At 39.0% G+C, this 18,356-nt stretch overlaps 1 protein-coding gene across 2 annotated transcripts in view; it reads right to left on the bottom strand.

Annotated features, from left to right (window-relative positions):
- Positions 1 to 18,356, bottom strand: part of LOC150085950 (peroxisomal acyl-coenzyme A oxidase 3-like) — a 357,646-nt gene that overhangs the window by 95,113 nt on the left and 244,177 nt on the right. For both annotated transcript variants that reach the window (XM_090373609.1, XM_090373610.1), the window contains one exon: positions 15,997 to 16,117. In XM_090373609.1, coding sequence (XP_090229735.1) covers positions 15,997 to 16,117 — 121 coding nt within the window. The remainder of the gene's footprint in view (positions 1 to 15,996; positions 16,118 to 18,356) is intronic.

Here is an 18,356-nt window from a genome sequence, read left to right on the forward strand (position 1 = left end):
TTTATAAATACAGAAAACAACAATGGACCAACACTGAACCCTGAGGGTTCAGTGTTGAGTCCATTGTTGTTGGGTCCACTAATAACATTAGTCCACGATGAGCAGTGACCATTGATTACCACTCTCTGTCTTCTCCCACCCAACCATCCCTTTATCAATAGCAGCAATTTACCTCCAATGCCACACTGCTCCAATTTGTTCAGCAGTCTTCCATGTGCAACAGCATCAAAAGCCTAAGTTCCAAATATATGATATCAAAGTTATTCCCTGCATCCAGTTCCTTTGTGACCACATCATAGTATCTAATCAAATTGGTCAGGCAAGACTTTCCCTTAACAAAACCATGCTGTGTCCGAGCTATAACTGAAGTCTTGTCTAGATGATCCTGCAGTTCTTCTTTAACCAGTGCCCCCATTAATTTATCTTGAACAGAAGTTAAACTAACAGGTCTAAAAGGAGGATCAAAGGGCAACTTGTGTCACCCTCTTATCCTCCTTTGTTAATTGGGGTCCCATTTTCACATCTCCAGTCCATGGCTACCTCCCCTGAATCAAAAGAAGCTCTCATAATTATGGCTAAGGGTTTGCTTACTTCCTTTTCTGCCGAGACCCCATCCACCTTGGGTGCTTAGATCCCATCTATCTCAGGTGCCGCCTTTTTTATGTTCATCTTCAACAATTTCTCCTCCACTTTACTCTCAGTTATTACAAAATCATCTAGCTCACTGCCAGAGTTTAATTCACATCTGGCATTCCCCTCCCTGAATAATTCGTCATGTGCGAATGTAGATGCAAAATACTCATTTAGTTTGTTAGCCATCCGAGCAAGATCATCAACAGCTGAACCATTAATATCCAGTAGACCAACCTGATTCATCCGTTTCCTTCTAGAGTTTACATAGGTAAAGAACTGTTTGCTGTTTTCCTTTGAATACTTTGCCAAAGATTTCTCATAATCTACCTTTGCCTGCCTAATCTCCTTTGTGACTTCGTTACAGACCAGCTTATATCAATCATAGCCTTCCATGTCACCCATTAATTTATATGTATCTCATGCATTTTTCTTCTCTGCCATGTCTCATTAGTTCATCTGACATCCATTTAGGCCTAAACCTTGAACAATATTTCTTAGTTGGTATGTAAAGCCTAGTTGGTTCCAAGATAAATTCTTTGAATGCTTCCCATTTTGAATTTGCTGTTGGTAACATCATCAGTTGGTTCCACTGTACAGAAATTAAATACTGTCTCAGACAACTGTAGTCGCCACAAAAGGATGGTTGATTGGGAGAAGACACAGAGTGGAAAATCAATGGGCACTGCTCTTTGTGGACTAATGTTATTAGTGGAATCATCCTGGGTTCGGTGTTGGGTCCATTGTTATTTTGTATATTTATCAATGATATTGATGATGCTATATCAGGCTTAATGTCGAAGTTTGCAGATGATAAAAAGGTTGGAAGGATTGTTAATGACAGTATGCTACTGCAACAGGATCTAGAAAAGTTGGGTAGATGAACTCAGAAGTGGCAACTGAAGTTTAACATTTGCAAATGCAAAGTACTGCATTAGCATTAGTAGAGGCATTTGATGCAAGAAAGCAAGCTTATGCAGGATCAGCCAAAAAAAAAAAAAATAACCCACTTCCACTTCACCCCTCTGTTCGTTCGAAATACCTGTCCAGCTGAGCATTAAACTTATTTAGGCTATCAACTTCCACGACAAGGGATGGAAGTCTGTTCACCAACCAACCACCCGCTGGCTAAAGGCAAATTTCTGCACGTCTATCCTACATCTGTCTTTCCTCAATTTGAATTTATGCCCTCTCAGGTGATTATTCTGAGTAAGAGGAAGAATCCCATCAGCATTGAGCATGCTCAAACCATTCAAGGCTTTATACACCTCTATAAGATCACCTCGCTGGTACCTAGTTTCCAGAAAATGTAATTTGCAAAACTTAAGCCTTTCTTCGTAAGAGCACCCCTTTGTTCCATTCACTAATCTTGTTGCCCTTCTCTGTACTCGTTCCAGCAGCTCTACATACTTCTTCAAATGAGGCATCCAGACCTGTATACAGTACTCTAGGTGTAGCCTGACCATTGCCTTATACAAGGGAATAATCACCTCCTTATCCTTGCTAGAAAAATTCCTATATATCATTGACAATACACCATGAGCTACTCTTGCAGCCCATCTGCACTGCTCAGAGAACTTCATATCTGCTTGCACAACCACCCCCAGGTCCCTTTCATTCTTTGCCACTTTCAGTGTAGTAGCACAGAGTTGATACATTGCTCTGGGGTTGCTGTTTCCCATATGTAGTACTTTACATTTGTCAATGTTAAACTTCATTTGCCACCTCTCAGCCCATCTGCTCAACCTTTCGAGATCCATTTGCAGTAGCATACTGTCAGTAGTGTCCTTGACAACCCTGCCAACCTTCGTATCATCTGCAAACTTGGACATTAAGCTTGATATACCATCCTCAATATCATTTATAAATACAGAAAACCATAATGGACCCAACACTGAAAACATTAGTCCACGATGAGCAGTGTCCATTGATTACCACTCTCTGTCTCCTCCCCCTCAACCACCCCTTTATCCACAGCAGCAATTTGTCTCCAATGCCACATTGCTCCAATATGTGCAGCATTCTTCCATTTGCAACAGTATCAAAAGCCTTTCTAAGATCCAAGTATATAATATCAAAGTTATTCCCTGCATCCAGTTCTTTTGTGACTGCATCATAGTATCCAATCAAATTGGTCAGGCAAGACTTCCCCTTAAAATAACCATGCTGTGTCGGAGCTATAACTGAGGTCTTGTCTAGATGATCCTGCAGTGTTTCTTTAACCAGTTCCTCCACTAATTTTCCTGCTTACTTCCTTTGCTGCCTCCTTTAATATAACTGGATAGATCCCATCCGCCCCAGGTGCTTTTCTTGTCTTTATCTTCAACAATTTCTCCTCCGCTTTACTCTCAGTTATTACAAGTTCTCTAGATTACTGCCAGAGTTGAATACACCTCTGGCATTCCCCGCTGAATAACACCTCACGTGTGAATGTCGATGCAAAATATTCATTTAGTTTGTTAGCTACCTGAGCAGGATCATCAACAGTTGACCCAACGATATCAAATGGACCAATCTGATTCATCCCCTTCCTTCTAGAGTTTACATAAGTAAAGAACTCTTTGAAGTTTTTCTTTGCATCCCTTCCCAAAGATTTCTCGTAATTTGCCTTCGCCTGCCTAACCTCCTTTGTAATTTGGTTACAGATCAACTTGTATCTATCATAGGCTTCTGTGTCACGTGTTAATTTGTACGTATCCCATGCATTTTTCTTCTCTGCTATATGACATCCATTTAGGCCTAAACCTTGAACAATATTTCTTAGTTGGTATGTAAAGCCTAGTAGCTTCCAAGATAAGTTCTTTGAATGCTTCCCATTTTGAAATTGCTGTTGGTAACATCATCAGTTGTTCCCACTGTATAGAATTTAAATACTGTCTCAGTCCATCGTAGTCGCCTTTATGAAAGCAATAACCCTTCCCTTTACCCCTAATGGCAGTTACCTTTTTGAGTAAATCCCACTTCAGCACACTGTGATCACTGCCACCTAGTGGTTCATTTATCTGCAGATTCTTAATGCATGAAGAATCACTACTGATAATAAAATCAAGAGTATTACTCCCTCTAGCTGCCTCCCGAACATGCTGATGTAGAAAACAATCATCCAATAAATCCACAAAAGCCTTGCTAGTGTGTGAGTGACCAGCCCCCAAATTCCAGTCAATATCTGGGAAATTAAAATCTCCCATTATAAGACTCTCTGATTTACTGGCCCACTATTTCCTTGTACAGTTTCTTATTATACTCATCAGAATCATTAGGCCTATAGCACAATCCTCCTCTCAATTTTGATATCCCAATGCTTATGTCACACCAAACTGACTCGACACTGCACTGTCCAGCGATGTCGACTGGCTTCACTTCCTTGGATTTTATGTGTTTGTTAACTAATAGCATAACCTCTCCTCCCTTCCTATCCTGTCTATCCTTTCTGTAGATTTTGTACTCCCCAAATTTCAGTTCTGCATTCCTCATATCTGTGTGACACCACGTGTCGAAATCCCAACAATATCTGCCTTTGATGTTTTGAGCAATACCTCAAATTCATTTACTAAACTCCTAGCATTGGTGTACATGCAAGTATACATGCACCTGTTTCTATTCTTAGCTACCCTAACACAACTCATGTGTTTACTTGTACCGCAATGAATCCCAGCAGTCTCTGAAATATCCTGCATCTTGTTTTTCAGGCTTCTGCTCATTCCAATAGAAGCAGTGCAAGAATCTCTTTCACCTCTGCCAGTGGCTACTGTTAATCTATTAGTCTTTGTCTCCCCGCAAGCTAGCAGTTTTCCGACCCACCTAGCACTGCCTCGATAGCAGCAGCAAATATTCTTGCACCCTTTCTATTTAAGTGTATCCCATCCCTGTAGAAGCAGTCTCTCCTGTTAACAAGTACAGTCCAGGCTGAAAAAGATTCTACCCCTTGAGCCTGGCACAATCTTTCCAGGGCTGAATGGATCGACAAGGCTGTCATCATATACCCCCTCCTATCATGTCTGGGCAGAATTGCAGACACTTTCAAATTCAACCCTAATTCAAGGCTTTTTTTTCAACAGTGATGGGTAGCATATGGGTAGCAGTAACTTCAGAGAAACGTACGAACTGCGTGGTGTTACACTCTGGGTAGTGGAGAATGAAAGAGATCTGGGAGTAATTTTGTAGTCAGATATGAAGTTTCCTGAGCAGTGCTGACAGAGCGGGTCATGGGATCTTGTCAACGACATACAGAAATTTTGCCAGTAGGGATAAGGAGGTGATTATCCCCTTGTATAAGGCAATGGTTAAGCCACACCTTGAGTACTCCATACAGGTCTGGAAGTCTTATTTTAGGAAGGATGTAAAGTTGCTAGAACAAGTACAGAGTAGGGCCACAAGACTGGTGAGGAGAACAAAGGGGTGCTCTTACGAAGAAAGGCTTAAGTTCTGCAAATTTCAGCAGCTGGAGGCTAGGCACTTGTGAGATGATTTGATTGAGGTGTACAAGGCCTTGAATGGCTTGAGCAGGCTCAATGCTGATGGGATTCTTCCTCTTGCTCAGATTACAAATCTGAGGGGGCATAAACTGAAATTGAGGAAAGCCAGTTGTTGAATAGGTGTGCATAAATTTGCCTTTAGCCAGCAGGTAGTTGACTGCTGGAACAAACTTCCATCTGTCACTGTGTAAATTGATCACTTAAATAAATTCAAGGAAGAAGTGGACAAACTTTTGGAACAAATGTAGAGTGGTTTTTTTTTTTTTTTTTTTTTGCTGAGGCTGAATGAACTTGCTTTCTTGCATCATATGCCTCTACTAATGCCAATCGACATTACACAAAATTGTAATGAAGGCAACATCTTCAAATGGTTTGAAAGTTTTACTATTCCTTACTAATCTGAAAGAAATTTTTAGCCAATCTATATTTCAACTTTTGGAATACCTTGAGGTTTAAAATGGGCTGAAGACTCAAAAGAATCTTCCTTAATGGTATCAGAAATACGATTGACGCATTTCTTTCTTTCTAAACTATGCTGATGATTTAAATCTTTACAAAATTATTAAAAACAGCTCTGAGCAACTAGAGCTGAGAGAAGTACTTATAGTTTGAACAAATTCATCATACAGAATGAACCCAAGATTAACAGGAAAAAAAAATCACATTCCACCATTTGAAGAAATTCAAACTGATGACCTTTAATAATTGTAAACTTAACAATCTTCACATTCCTAGAGTATATGATACATTTGACCTTGCAGTATTATTTGCAAGCAGCAGCAACAATACTTTCAAAAACAAACCAACCAAATTTTAGCACAAGCTTCAAAATCTAGGTGGTAGATGACTCTCATCAACCGATGCAATACCACCACTTTGCTTATTAGAGGCTTGAAGTGGCGGAACCCATGTTTAGTCTCCAGAGCTAAGTTCCGATAAACCCTACCCCATTTCTTCCATCATGCAGTATGACTGATGACTTTTGAGGTTATGATGGACATCATGGTGAGATCCAATCTTCCTTACATTCGAGGATACAGCTCTAAAACGGTGTTCGCAGGCCAGCAGCTAGTTAGTACACCGGACCAAACTTATTGGTAACTCTTTAGGAGGCTTCCGGATTAGCTAGTGTATAATGTTTCTACCTCTACTCTGCCAGACAGTGACTGGAGGGAGTCCAAGTAGTGTGTATGCAGGTGGGGGCATTGTCAAAGCCAAGTTATATCAAGGATCTGAGTAAATTCTTACCATATGTAAGCCATATCCAAAAATTTCCTTACTTCATACAGCATGTTCCCCCCACCCCCACTTCTTCTTACTATTGATTTCATTGGTTTTTGAGTTTTATTGGCGCATTAGCAACTAAGGCTATAATGCACCACCTCTCTTACTATTGAATACACCATAAATTGTCAAACTAATAGAGTAAGCTTATCTCCGAAAAGATCTAAACCTCCCAAACACTTCCTAGTTCATTTCACAAATATACGTGGTCTCAATTCTAATCTCAACAACGTCCATTTCCACTTGCAGTCTGCCAAAGCCCATGTACTTTTTCTGACAGAATCTCAGTTATCGGTTGATTTGACTACTGTTCATCTCAGTTGACCAAACCATTCGCTGTGTGATTCCTTTCGCCTCAAAGGTGGTATTTGTGCATATGTCCATTCCGATATTCCCTGTCCGAGACTCGGTAATTTGGAATCTCCTCTTTTCGATCTTCTCTGGCTTAAAATCTCTTTACCTCATTGTCAAATTCATCTGTTGTCTCTACCGTTCTCCCAACTCCACTAATCACTTGGAGCTCTTTGACTTCCGCTCTTTACAACTTGACTTTCTCCAATCCAACTTTCCTAACAGTGAGGTAATTTTCCTTGCTGATTTTAATTTTTACAACTCCAGCTGGCTTCCGTTTTCTAGTAGCACCCACCCAGCTGGCCGAGATGCTGAGGCTTTTGCAATTACTAACGACCTTGCACAGATTGTTCATTTACCTACAAGAATACGGGACAATCCTAACCATACAGCCAACACACTTGATCTTTTTCTCACAAACAACCCTTCTAAGTACACAGTTGAAGTGAATGGTCCTTTAGGCACCTCAGATCACAATTTGGTGATTTGTCTCTTCTCCAATGGAGCCTTTAACTCATGGCAATTCCCAACATCATGTTGTTTGGCATTACAGGAATGCAAAATGGGATGACCTGCGAGATTTATTTTCTTCTTTTCCTTGGTTGGATTACTGTTTCAAAACTTCTGATGTCAATGTTGGCTCAGATCGTGTCAGTGAAATTATCCTTGTAGGAATGGAATCATTTATCCCACACTCCACTTTAAAATCTCGTCCTTTATCTAAACCCTAGTTTTCCAATAAATGTGCTAAAGCCGTTCAGGAGAAGAATGTTGCATATTGTAATTCACTTTTTTCCAATTCTTCAATTTCATTTTCTGCCTACACCAAAGCTTGCAACAATTGTAAAGCAGTTGTTAATCAGTCCAAACTACATTTTGAACAGGCTAGAGTAGGAAACTTGCTTCTTGCCCTAATGGTAGCCGAGCATTCTGGTCTCTTGCCAAAGCTATTGGCCACAACTTTTGCCCATCTCTGCTCCCACCTCTGTCAAAACCAGATGGTTCTGTTGTTACTTTGGCCAAGGATAAAGCTGACCTGCTAGCCTCCCCTTTTTCTCCCAACTCGTGTATTAATGATCTTGGTAAAACATATCCCACCATTCCCAACATGCTCCATTCAATTCCTCCTGTGGTTTTCTGTCAAAAGGATGTCAGAAGGATTTTGACGAATTTTGATGCTAAGAAAGCTCCAGATACTGATGGATGGTATTTCTCCACTTGTTCTCAAAACCTGTGCTCCCGAACTTACTCCTGTTATTTGCCTCCTTCTTTCACTTTCTTATTCCAAAAGTGTTTTTCCTTCTGCTTGGAAATTTTCTCATATCCAGCCAGTTCCTAAAAAGGGTGACAAATCCCTCCCATCCAATTATCATCCCATTGCAATTACTTCTACTCTTTCTAAAGTAATGGAGTAATCAATTAACCGCCAACTCTTAAACCACCTAGAAACCTTCCATCTGATCAACGATCACCAGTATGGATTCCGTCAATGTCGATCCACTGGTGATATTCTGGCTTATTTTATCCAGTTATGGACAAATTCAACGGAAAAGTTTGGTGAAACACAAGCAGTTGACATTTCAAAGACTTTCAATCATATTTAGCATAAAGGTCTTCTAAACCAACTTCCATCTTATGGTTTGCCAACTGTTTTTTTGTAATTGGTTATCCAGTTTTCTATCTCATCGCTCACTGAGGGTGATGGTAGATGGCTCTCTGTCTTCTAACTTCTCCACTAATGCTGGTGTTCCCCAAAGTTAAGTTCTTTCCCCCACTCTTTTCCTCTTGTATATTAATGACCTTCTTCCATTGACTGGAAATCCTATCCATAGTTTTGCTGATGATAGCACATTGCATTTCACTTTCCATTTTGAGAAACCTTGCCCTGGTTAATCAGCTTCGTCTTCTTGAATATCCGCTACCAATTCCTTAAATACTGATTTCCAGGTAATTCTCCAGTGGAGCAAAGACAACTTAGTCGATTTCAATCCTTCTAAAACTCAGTCTTGTCTTATATCTTGCAAAAAGGATTTTTCTGCTCCTATGCTTATCTAGGATAAGCACTCTCGCGTATTGGGCACGCAAGTAGTGCATGGTAAGTTTTTCATTTTTTATCAATTGCCATACTTTTTACGTAGGTTGCTGAAGATTTTTTAATATAGTAAGTCCCCAACTTATGTATATTCGGACTTTTCAATGAAGGGAACACACATTTCACACAATAACATAAAAATCCACAGAATTCCAGCTATTGGTACTATAGCAAATGCAATAAGATCGAGTTTACTACCTGTTTATAATTGGTTACACTACAGATAAGCCCAATAACCCAGAAAGTGCAAACTGCTTTTATTGTTTTTTGGCAGTGACCTCCAGAAATGTGCTTTAGTAAAATGTGAGCTCGCATAGGGTGATAACCTTGTGAAGTTCTTTTCAGAAAATTTAATTTTGACTGTTATCATGGTGCCGCCTAAGAGAATAGGTGACAGCAGTACTAGTAAATTTATCAAGAAAAGGAAAGCGATTAAGTCGGATCAGAAAATTAAAATAATAACAATGTATAAAAATGGCCAAACATTAACAAGTATCGCGTGGAATTCAGATTTGTCAGTGGCAACAGTGAACACAGTAAACGAGAAAGAGAGAATATGAGAAGCGGCAAACCAATCGGCACCAATGAAGGTCAACTATAATAACCAAGACTACAAAATACATATCAGTTTTTACAGTACAATAACTTGCGTTTTTTTTTTTCCTTTTATGTTTTCTTTTCTTATGTGTCACTCCGGCTACTTCACCGCTGTCCCCAGATAAAGTTTTTAATTGAACTAATCAAAAATATATAACTATTTTTCTTCATTCTTCTGAGGACATTGTGGTTTTTGTAATTTTGGCATATTAGGGATATAGCAGCAATACAGTTGATTCCAGTTATTTGGGACACATTGGGACTAGTGCATTTTGGCCCAATTAAGCAGCTGCCCCAATTATCCGAAGTTTCATGTAAAAAAGTTAAAAATACAATGGACCCCTGCTTTACAATTGGTTCACTGTACAATCAAATCACGCTACAATGGAATCACCATAGTAAAGTACCATTCACTATACAATGTGTAGTAAGCGCCGGTCTTTGTGATCACATTTGTGAATTGAATTCTAATTAGTGAAAATAGGAGGAATATTATCCACAGGTTATAAAAGTAAAGAAATATTAAGCACAAATTTACCCTTTATAATCTTACCAATTAAAAAATTAAATGATACGTGAAAATCGGAAGAATATACGTGATAATCGGAATAATTAATATGTATTGTAATATGTACCTACTAACTAGTTGACATTTCTGTTCACTGACATTTGTGGGTGAGGATTGAAATTTAAAACAGTAAAAAGATAAGCAATCAATAACAAAGAACACAGCATGCATGAATTTCAAGTAACACGGTACGTGCAAGTGAGAACAGAGAACACAGAATTCCAGCTTTCGGAATTATCACAAATTCAATAAGATCGAGTTTACTATTCGTTTATGATAGATTGTACTAACAGAAAAGCCCAATAAACAAGTGACTGCTAATTGTTTTTACTGTTTTATGGTTGTGACCTCCAGAAATCCAATCGAACCACGTGGTACGGTGGGAGACAATTGTAAGGTAATCTCCAGTGCTGCGATCTCCTGCCCCGATTAAACGGCATGTTGTCCCAATTAAGTGAAGTAAACCCTGGCTATTTTCTCGATTGGGAAATCGATAGCCAATCGAGAAATCGATTTCTCGATTGGCTATTTTTAAGATTTGCCCCAATTAAACGGCTCCCCGATTAACCGGTGGCTCAAATAACCAGAATCCACTGTATTTTATTAGTCATTCCAGAGTTATGTAAAACTCGACTTACTAAGAAGTCCTGAAATGTATCTCTTACGTATGTCGGGGACTTACTGTATTTATGGATTAACCGGGAAATCAATTATCCAGGAATTTCTTTTTACCATCCATCACGGAAAATCGAGAGTCTACTGTATAACCATTTAGTTTTGGCCAGTATTATAAGCAAATTAGTATTGCATGAACTTAATGATCAATTGATCCAAGGATACCAGATTTTCTGCATTGGAAAAAAAAAAACCCTTTCTCATTGTTATCATGTCCTATCAGTTGACAACTATCTGTCTCCTCAAATTTTTCTAAGCTCTTAACGTCGATAATTCTAGGAAGTAATTTATTCTAGTCACTAAATGCTCATAGGTCAAAGACATATCTGCTGAAATGCATTTTACTGGTATCCTTCAGTTCATATTTATGCCTCCTGGTACTTGTTTCTCCTATACTGCAATGTACTGCCCATGTTCATTTTACCCATTGCCTTTATGGTCTTAAACATCTCAATCAGATCCCTCCTGAGATAACTAGTTTTCAATCATTGCAGATCTTTTGAAATCTATCCTCCGAGGTAAATCTAATTGCATTCCCCATCACTGGATAAAACCACCTTTAAAAGTTGGTGGTCTCACTACTAACTTATACAGGATTATCCAATTAAAATGCAACCGAGTTTGCAATATAACAAAATTTCATTTAAAAACACAGAATTTAATTAAAACTCTTTCAGAATGTTCTAGAAGTATCTACCTCACTCACATGCCCAATTAGTCACTCTTTTCAGCATGTTTGATGCAACTTTATGAAATAACATGGATCAGCAGAGTAAATGCTGTTCTCAGTGTTTTGGTTCAGCTCATCCAGAGCATATGGGTTGTTTGGATAAGTCTTATTCCTGAGTGCATTAATCCCACTCACTTCATATCAATGACATCATGTGTTCTGTTGCCATAGTCACCTCAGCACACACCAGTAACTGATAAGTTGCATAATACGTGGGTAACTCTGTATACTAGAATTATAACCATCACCTCCTCCTCCCCCCTACATTAAAAATGTTTGGGAAATCATTGACAAAATACTGTGTACTTTTCTAGCCATTCTGTAGCAAGTCTGGATTCTTTCAAAGTGGCATAGCTTCACTATTGTCATTCACCAATCTTCCACCTTTACATCATCTGCAAATTTTGATTGATGTCCAGCTTGCTGACCTGATGTCTGGCTATAGTTGCTCATTGGTTTAGCTCAATGTGGAATGTAGTCCAAGGAGAAGTCCAATGTTTACAAACATTGGACTCCTGGGGGGATACAAGGACTAATAGATTAACAGTAGCCACTGGCAGAGGTGAAAGTGATTCTTGCACTGCTTCTATTGGAATGAGCCGCAGCCTGGAAAATAAGATGCAGGATATTTCAGAGACTGCTGGGAATCATTGGGGTACAAGTAAACACATGGGTTGTGTTAGGGTAGCTAAGAAAAAGAACAGGTGCATGTATACTTGTGTGTACACCAATGCTAGGAGTTTAGTAAATAAATTTGATGAATTTGAGGTATTGCTCAAAACATCAAAGGCAGATATTGTGGGGATTTCAGAGACGTGGTGTCACACAGATATAAGAAATGCAGAACTGGAATTTGGGGAGTACAATGTCTACAGAAAGGATAGACAGGATAGGAAGGGAGGAGGGGTTATGCTATTAGTTAAAAAACACATAAAATCCAAGGAAGTGAAGCCAGTCGACATCGCTGGACAGTACAGTGTCGAGTCAGTTTGGTGTGACATAAGCATTGGGAGATCAAAATTGAGAGTAGGAGTGTGCTATAGGCCTAATGACTCTGATGAGTATAATAAGAAACTGTTCGGAGAAATAGAGTGGGCCAGTAAATCAGAGAGTCTTATAATGGGGGATTTTAATTTCCCAGATATTGACTGGAATTTGGGGGCTGGTCACTCACACAGTAGCAAGGCTTTTGTGGATTTATTGGATGATTGTTTTCTACATCAGCATGTTCGGGAGGCAACTAGAGGGAGTAATACTCTTGATTTGATTATCAGTAGTGATTCTTCATGCATTAAGAATCTGCAGATAAATGAACCACTTGGTGGCAGTGATCACAGTGTGCTGAAGTGAGAGTTACTCAAAGAGGTAACTACCATTAGGGGTAAAGGGAAGGGGTATTGCTTTCGTAAAGGCGACTACAATGGACTGAGACAGTATTTAAATTCTATACAGTGGGATCAACTGATGATATTGCCAACAGCAAATTCAAAATGGGAAGCATTCAAAGAACTTATCGTGGAAGCTACTAGGCTTTACATACCAACTAAGAAATATTGTTCAAGGTTTAGGCCTAAATGGTTGTCAGATGAACTAATGAGGCATATGGCAGAGAAGAAAAATGCATGGGATACATACAAATTAACACGTGACACGGACGCCTATGATAGATACAAGTTGATCTGTAACCAAGTTACAAACGAGGTTAGGCAGGCGAAGGCAGATTACGAGAGATCCTTGGCAAGGGATGCGAAGAAAAACAGCAAAGAGTTCTTTACTTATGTAAACTCTAGAAGGAAGGGGATGAATCAGATTGGTCCACTTGAGATCGATGGGTCAACTGTTGATGACCCTGCTCGGGTAGCTAACAAACTAAATGAATATTTTGCATCGACATTCACACATGAGGAGTTATTCAGCGAGGGGAATGCCAGAGGTGTATTCAACTCTAGCAGTAAGCTAGAGAATCTTGTAATAACTGAGAGCAAAGTGGAGGAGAAATTGTTGAAGATAAACACAAGAAAGGCACCTGGGGTGGATGGGATCTATCCAGTTATATTAAAGGAGGCAGCAAAGGAGGTAAGCAAACCCTTAGCCATAATTATGAGAGCTTCCTTGGACTCAGGGGAGGTACCCATTGACTGGAGATGTGCAAATGTGACCCCAATTCACAAAGGGGGATCAAAGGCTGACACAAGTAATTATAGACCTGTGAGTTTAACTTCTGTTCCCGGAAAATTAATGGAGGCACTGGTGAAAGAAGCACTGCAGGATCATCTAGACAAGACTTCAGTTATAGCTAGGACACAGCATGGTTTTGTTAAGGGGAAGTCTTGCCTGACCAATTTGATTGGATACTATGATGCAGTCACAAAAGAACTGGATGCAGGGAATAACTTTGATATTATATACTTGGATCTTAGAAAGGCTTTTGATACTGTTGCACATGGAAGACTGCTGCACAAATTGGAGCAGTGAGGCATTGGAGGCAAGTTGCTGCTATGGATAAAGGGGTGGTTGAGGGGGAGAAGACAGAGAGTGGTAATCAATGGACACTGCTCATCGTGGACTAATGTTATTAGTGGAGTCCCTCAGGGTTCAGTATTGGGGCCTTTATTGTTTTCTGTATTTATAAATGATATTGATGATGGTATATCAGGCTTAATGTCCAAGTTTGCAGACGATACGAAGGTTGGCAGGGTTGTCAAGGACACTACTGACACTATGCTGCTGCAACAGGATTTGGAAAGGTTGAGCAGATGGGCTTCGAGGTGGCAAATGAAGTTTAACATTGACAAATGTAAAGTACTACATATGGGAAACAGCAACCCCAGAGCAACGTATCAACTCTGTGGTACTACACTGACAGTGGTAGAGAATGAAAGGGACCTGGGGGTGGTGGTGCAGGCAGATATGAAGTTCTCTGAGCAGTGCAGACGAGCTGCAAGAGTAGCTCATGGTGTATTGTCAATGATATATAGGAATTTTTCTAGCAGGGATAAGGAGGTGATTATTCCCTTGTATAAGGCAATGGTCAGGCCACACCTAGAGTACTGTATACAGGCCTGGAGGCCTCATTTCAGGAAGGATGTAGAGCTGCTGGAACGAGTACAGAGAAGGGCAACTAGATTGGTGAATGGGACAAAGGGGTTCTCTTACGAAGAAAGGCTTAAGTTTTGCAAATTACAGTGTCTGGAAACTAGGCACCAGCGGGGTGATCTGATAGAGGTGTACAAAGCCTTGAATGGTTTGAGCATGCTCAATGCTGATGGGATTCTTCCTCTAGCTCAGAAAAATCACCTGAGAGGGCATAAATTCAAATTGAGGAAAGACAGATGTAGGATAGATGTGCGGAAATTTGCCTTTAGCCAGCGGGTGGTTGGTGGGTGGAACAGACTTCCATCCCTTGTCGTGGAAGTTGATAGCCTAAATAAGTTTAAGGCTCAGCTGGACAGGTATTTCGAACGAACAGAGGGGTGAAGTGGAAGTGGTTATTTTTATTTATTTATGTTACTTTTTTTTTTTTTTTTTTTTTTTTTTTTTTGGCTGATGCTGCATAAGCTTGCTTTCTTGCATCAAATGCCTCTACTAATGCTAATGCTAATGCTAACATCGTTGAGTGTACAAACAAAGGTGGTTGAGTGGGAGAAGACAGAGTGGTAATAAATAGGTACTGCTCTATGTGCATTGATGTTATTAGTGGCGTCCATCAGGGTTTGGTGTTGAGCCCATTGTTGTTTTGTATATTTATCAATGATATTGATGAAGGTATATCAAGCTTAATGTTAAAGTTTGAGAATGATACAAAGGTTGGCAAGGTTGTTAATAACAGTAATGACAGTATGCTACTGCAACAGGATCTGGAAAAGTTGGGTAGATGGACTGAGAAGTGGCAACTGAAGTTTAACATTGACAAATGCAAAATACTGCATATGGGTATAACCCCACAGAGAAATGTACCAACTATGTAGTGTTACACTCAGGGTAGTGGAGAATGAAAGAGAATTTGGGGTAATTGTACAGTCAGATATGAAGTTCTCTGAGCAGTGCAGATGGGCTGCCAGAGCAGGTCATGGAGTTTTGTCAATGATATATAGGAATTTTGCTAGCAGAGACAAGGAGGTGATTATCCCTTTGTATAAGGCAATGGTCAGGCCACACCTTGAGTATTGTATACCGACATGGAGACCTCATTTTAGGAAGGAAGTAGAGTTGCTAAAACGGGTACAGAGAAGGGCAACAAGATTGATGAGAGGAACAATGGGGTGCACTTATGAAGAAAGGCTTAAGTCTGCAAGTTGCAGAATCAGGAGACTAGTCACCTGCAAAGTGATCTGATTGAGGTGTATACGCTTTGAATGGTTTGAGCAGGCTCAATGCTGACGGGATACTTCCACTTGCTCAGACTGAGGGGGCATAGATTCAAATTGTGACCAGATGGGTGAAATGGGAAGGTGTTTTTTTTTTTTTTTGGCTGATGCTGTATAAGTTTGCTTTCTTGCATCATGTCTTTTTTTTTTTTTTTTTTTTTTGAGAATTTAGCTAATGCTAAATTCTCAAACTTTCAAAAATTTCTAATCTCCTATAAAATAGTTACCTTTTAAATAGCCATGACCACCACAAGCTTCCCTAGACTCTTGGATAGCATCTCTAGCTATCCATCCTGCTAATGGTTTAGCTGCACTGGAAAGAGCATGGATTTCAGCTACTCGTTCTGACTAGAGGAACAAAACCTAATTTCATTAGCTATTTATTTAAAATGTTATAAAATGAACCATTGTGTACAAAGCTTCTCTAAGATTATGCAAACATGCAACCCTTCTTTCCACAAATGAGTACTCAATATCAAATGATAATATAATAAATTCTGTTTGAGTATTGCCTACAAATGCATATATGTTACAATTTCCCAAAAATTTTTAATTTTGCAAGAGAAAGATTAACAAAATAAACATTTTTTCACATATTTCATATAAAAATATTCTGAAAATCCTGAGCAGTGTCTGAAGTATATGCAGGGCATATGTTCTACGAAACCATTCACTTCAAGTTTGGTTTAGCACTATTCCCATTCAAAATACTTTTACAATGGAAATATCTTTTTTTTTTTTTTGCAGAATTTAAGTAGACAGATGTAAACAGAAAATGTCATCTCCTGACCCCCATTACAAAAGATCAAAGTAATTCTGTATTCATTCCTGCTTCTACCAGACACGTGAAAAGGTTCCATTGAAATTTTCCACTTGACGACCTCTGAGAGCCCAAGATATGATGGCATCCAGGTTTCTATCACTTCCCTGACTGGTTTTAAACAGTCCTCTTAGATAAAAACAAGCAATCTGATGAAAAAAAACCTAAGACCAATTGATGATGGTTGCTGTAATAATACTGGAATACAAATGCTCTGATGTACATACACGAAATAAATTATTTATTATTGTGTTTTTAACATCTGAGAAATAAGATAAATATAAACAATACTGAAATAAATAAATCTACACACACATACCCAATAACTATTCTGTGTGGTCCTCTTCAATGTAGACACCAAATTAGTAATAAATGCATACCAAAGGAATTTCCCTAAGGTTAACTACTATATATAACAAACAAGGAAGAAATGAATTACAGTTTTATCTGGGAGATATCAACTGAATTAGTTATGTGGCAGCTATGGCCATTACTGACTTATACTCAGTGTGACCAATTGACCAGTACCTGATTGCAACTTCTGGATAGCTGGCAGTGGTTCTGAAGAAAAGACTGAACTTGAGCAGATGATGAACTAAGAAAGCTGCAAGTTTGTGGTAAGGTAGGAATTCGAAGATCTGACTTTTGGGAAGGGCAATGTAGACGAGGACTGTAGGTTTTACACTAAAGGCATCAGTCAACTACACTGTCATTTAATGACAGCATAATTGAATGAGAGTAAATTCAGACATTCAGTGAAGTTTTCTACCTTAGCAACTTGTTTCAAACACCAATAATTCATATACTATTACCCTAGGCTTGTCACTACATCTGGCTCTATAGATGTCAGTTTTTTACTGCATTTCTCCATCCATGCCCTACTCAAATAACAGCTGTATTATAATACCCAATAAAAGTAAATGTCTTTCACGTTGGTGCACGTCCAGCACTTGCTGGACACGCACAAGCACTCATACTTCATTTGAAATTGAACTAGCAAGATCATGCCCCTTCCCTATTGCCAGCTAAAATAATGTAGTAATGATACTCCTACATGATTTTGCTTAGGTCTCATGAACATATTACACAACACTGAATTGCATCTGTTTGCCTAGATTTGCATTAACATGCACTTTACAGTTCTTCACCGATTCTAATAAAATTTCCAGGCAGCATATACATAAACAAAGCAATAATTTATTTTAAATGATACTGCATGTTCTCACAATGTAATCACATACATACATGTATGTCTGACAAATACAGGCATGTTCCTTCATTACAACGGCTATCATCCATTCGCGTACAAACGATCTATTATTTTCAACCAATTTCTGAACGCATATAAGTATTCTACATCGGAGTTATTGTTAACCAACAAAATCCAAACACTGACAGATTTTCAAATAGAGGCTATCCTCTTTCTATCATTGACCAGATTAAAATACAAGCTACAAGTGAAAACTTTAGCCAATGGCAATAATTTATTGCTATTAAGAATTAAGGATTATTGCTATTAAGAATTAAGAACTTCATGCATTAAGAATCTGCAGATAAAGGAACCACTAGGCAGCAGTGATCACAGTGTGCTGAAGTGGGATTTACTCAAAGAGGTAACTACCATCAGGGGTAAAGGGAAGGGTTACTGCTTTCGTAAAGGCGACTACGATGGTCTGAGACAGTATTTAAATTCTATACAATGGGACCAACTGAAGATGTTACCAACAACAAATTCAAAATGGGAAGCTTTCAAAGAACTTATCTTGG

Source organism: Mastigoproctus giganteus, chromosome 5 (assembly GCF_048544385.1).
Source record: "Mastigoproctus giganteus isolate SK-2022 chromosome 5, ASM4854438v1, whole genome shotgun sequence".
NCBI classification, from domain to species: domain Eukaryota; kingdom Metazoa; phylum Arthropoda; class Arachnida; order Uropygi; family Thelyphonidae; genus Mastigoproctus; species Mastigoproctus giganteus.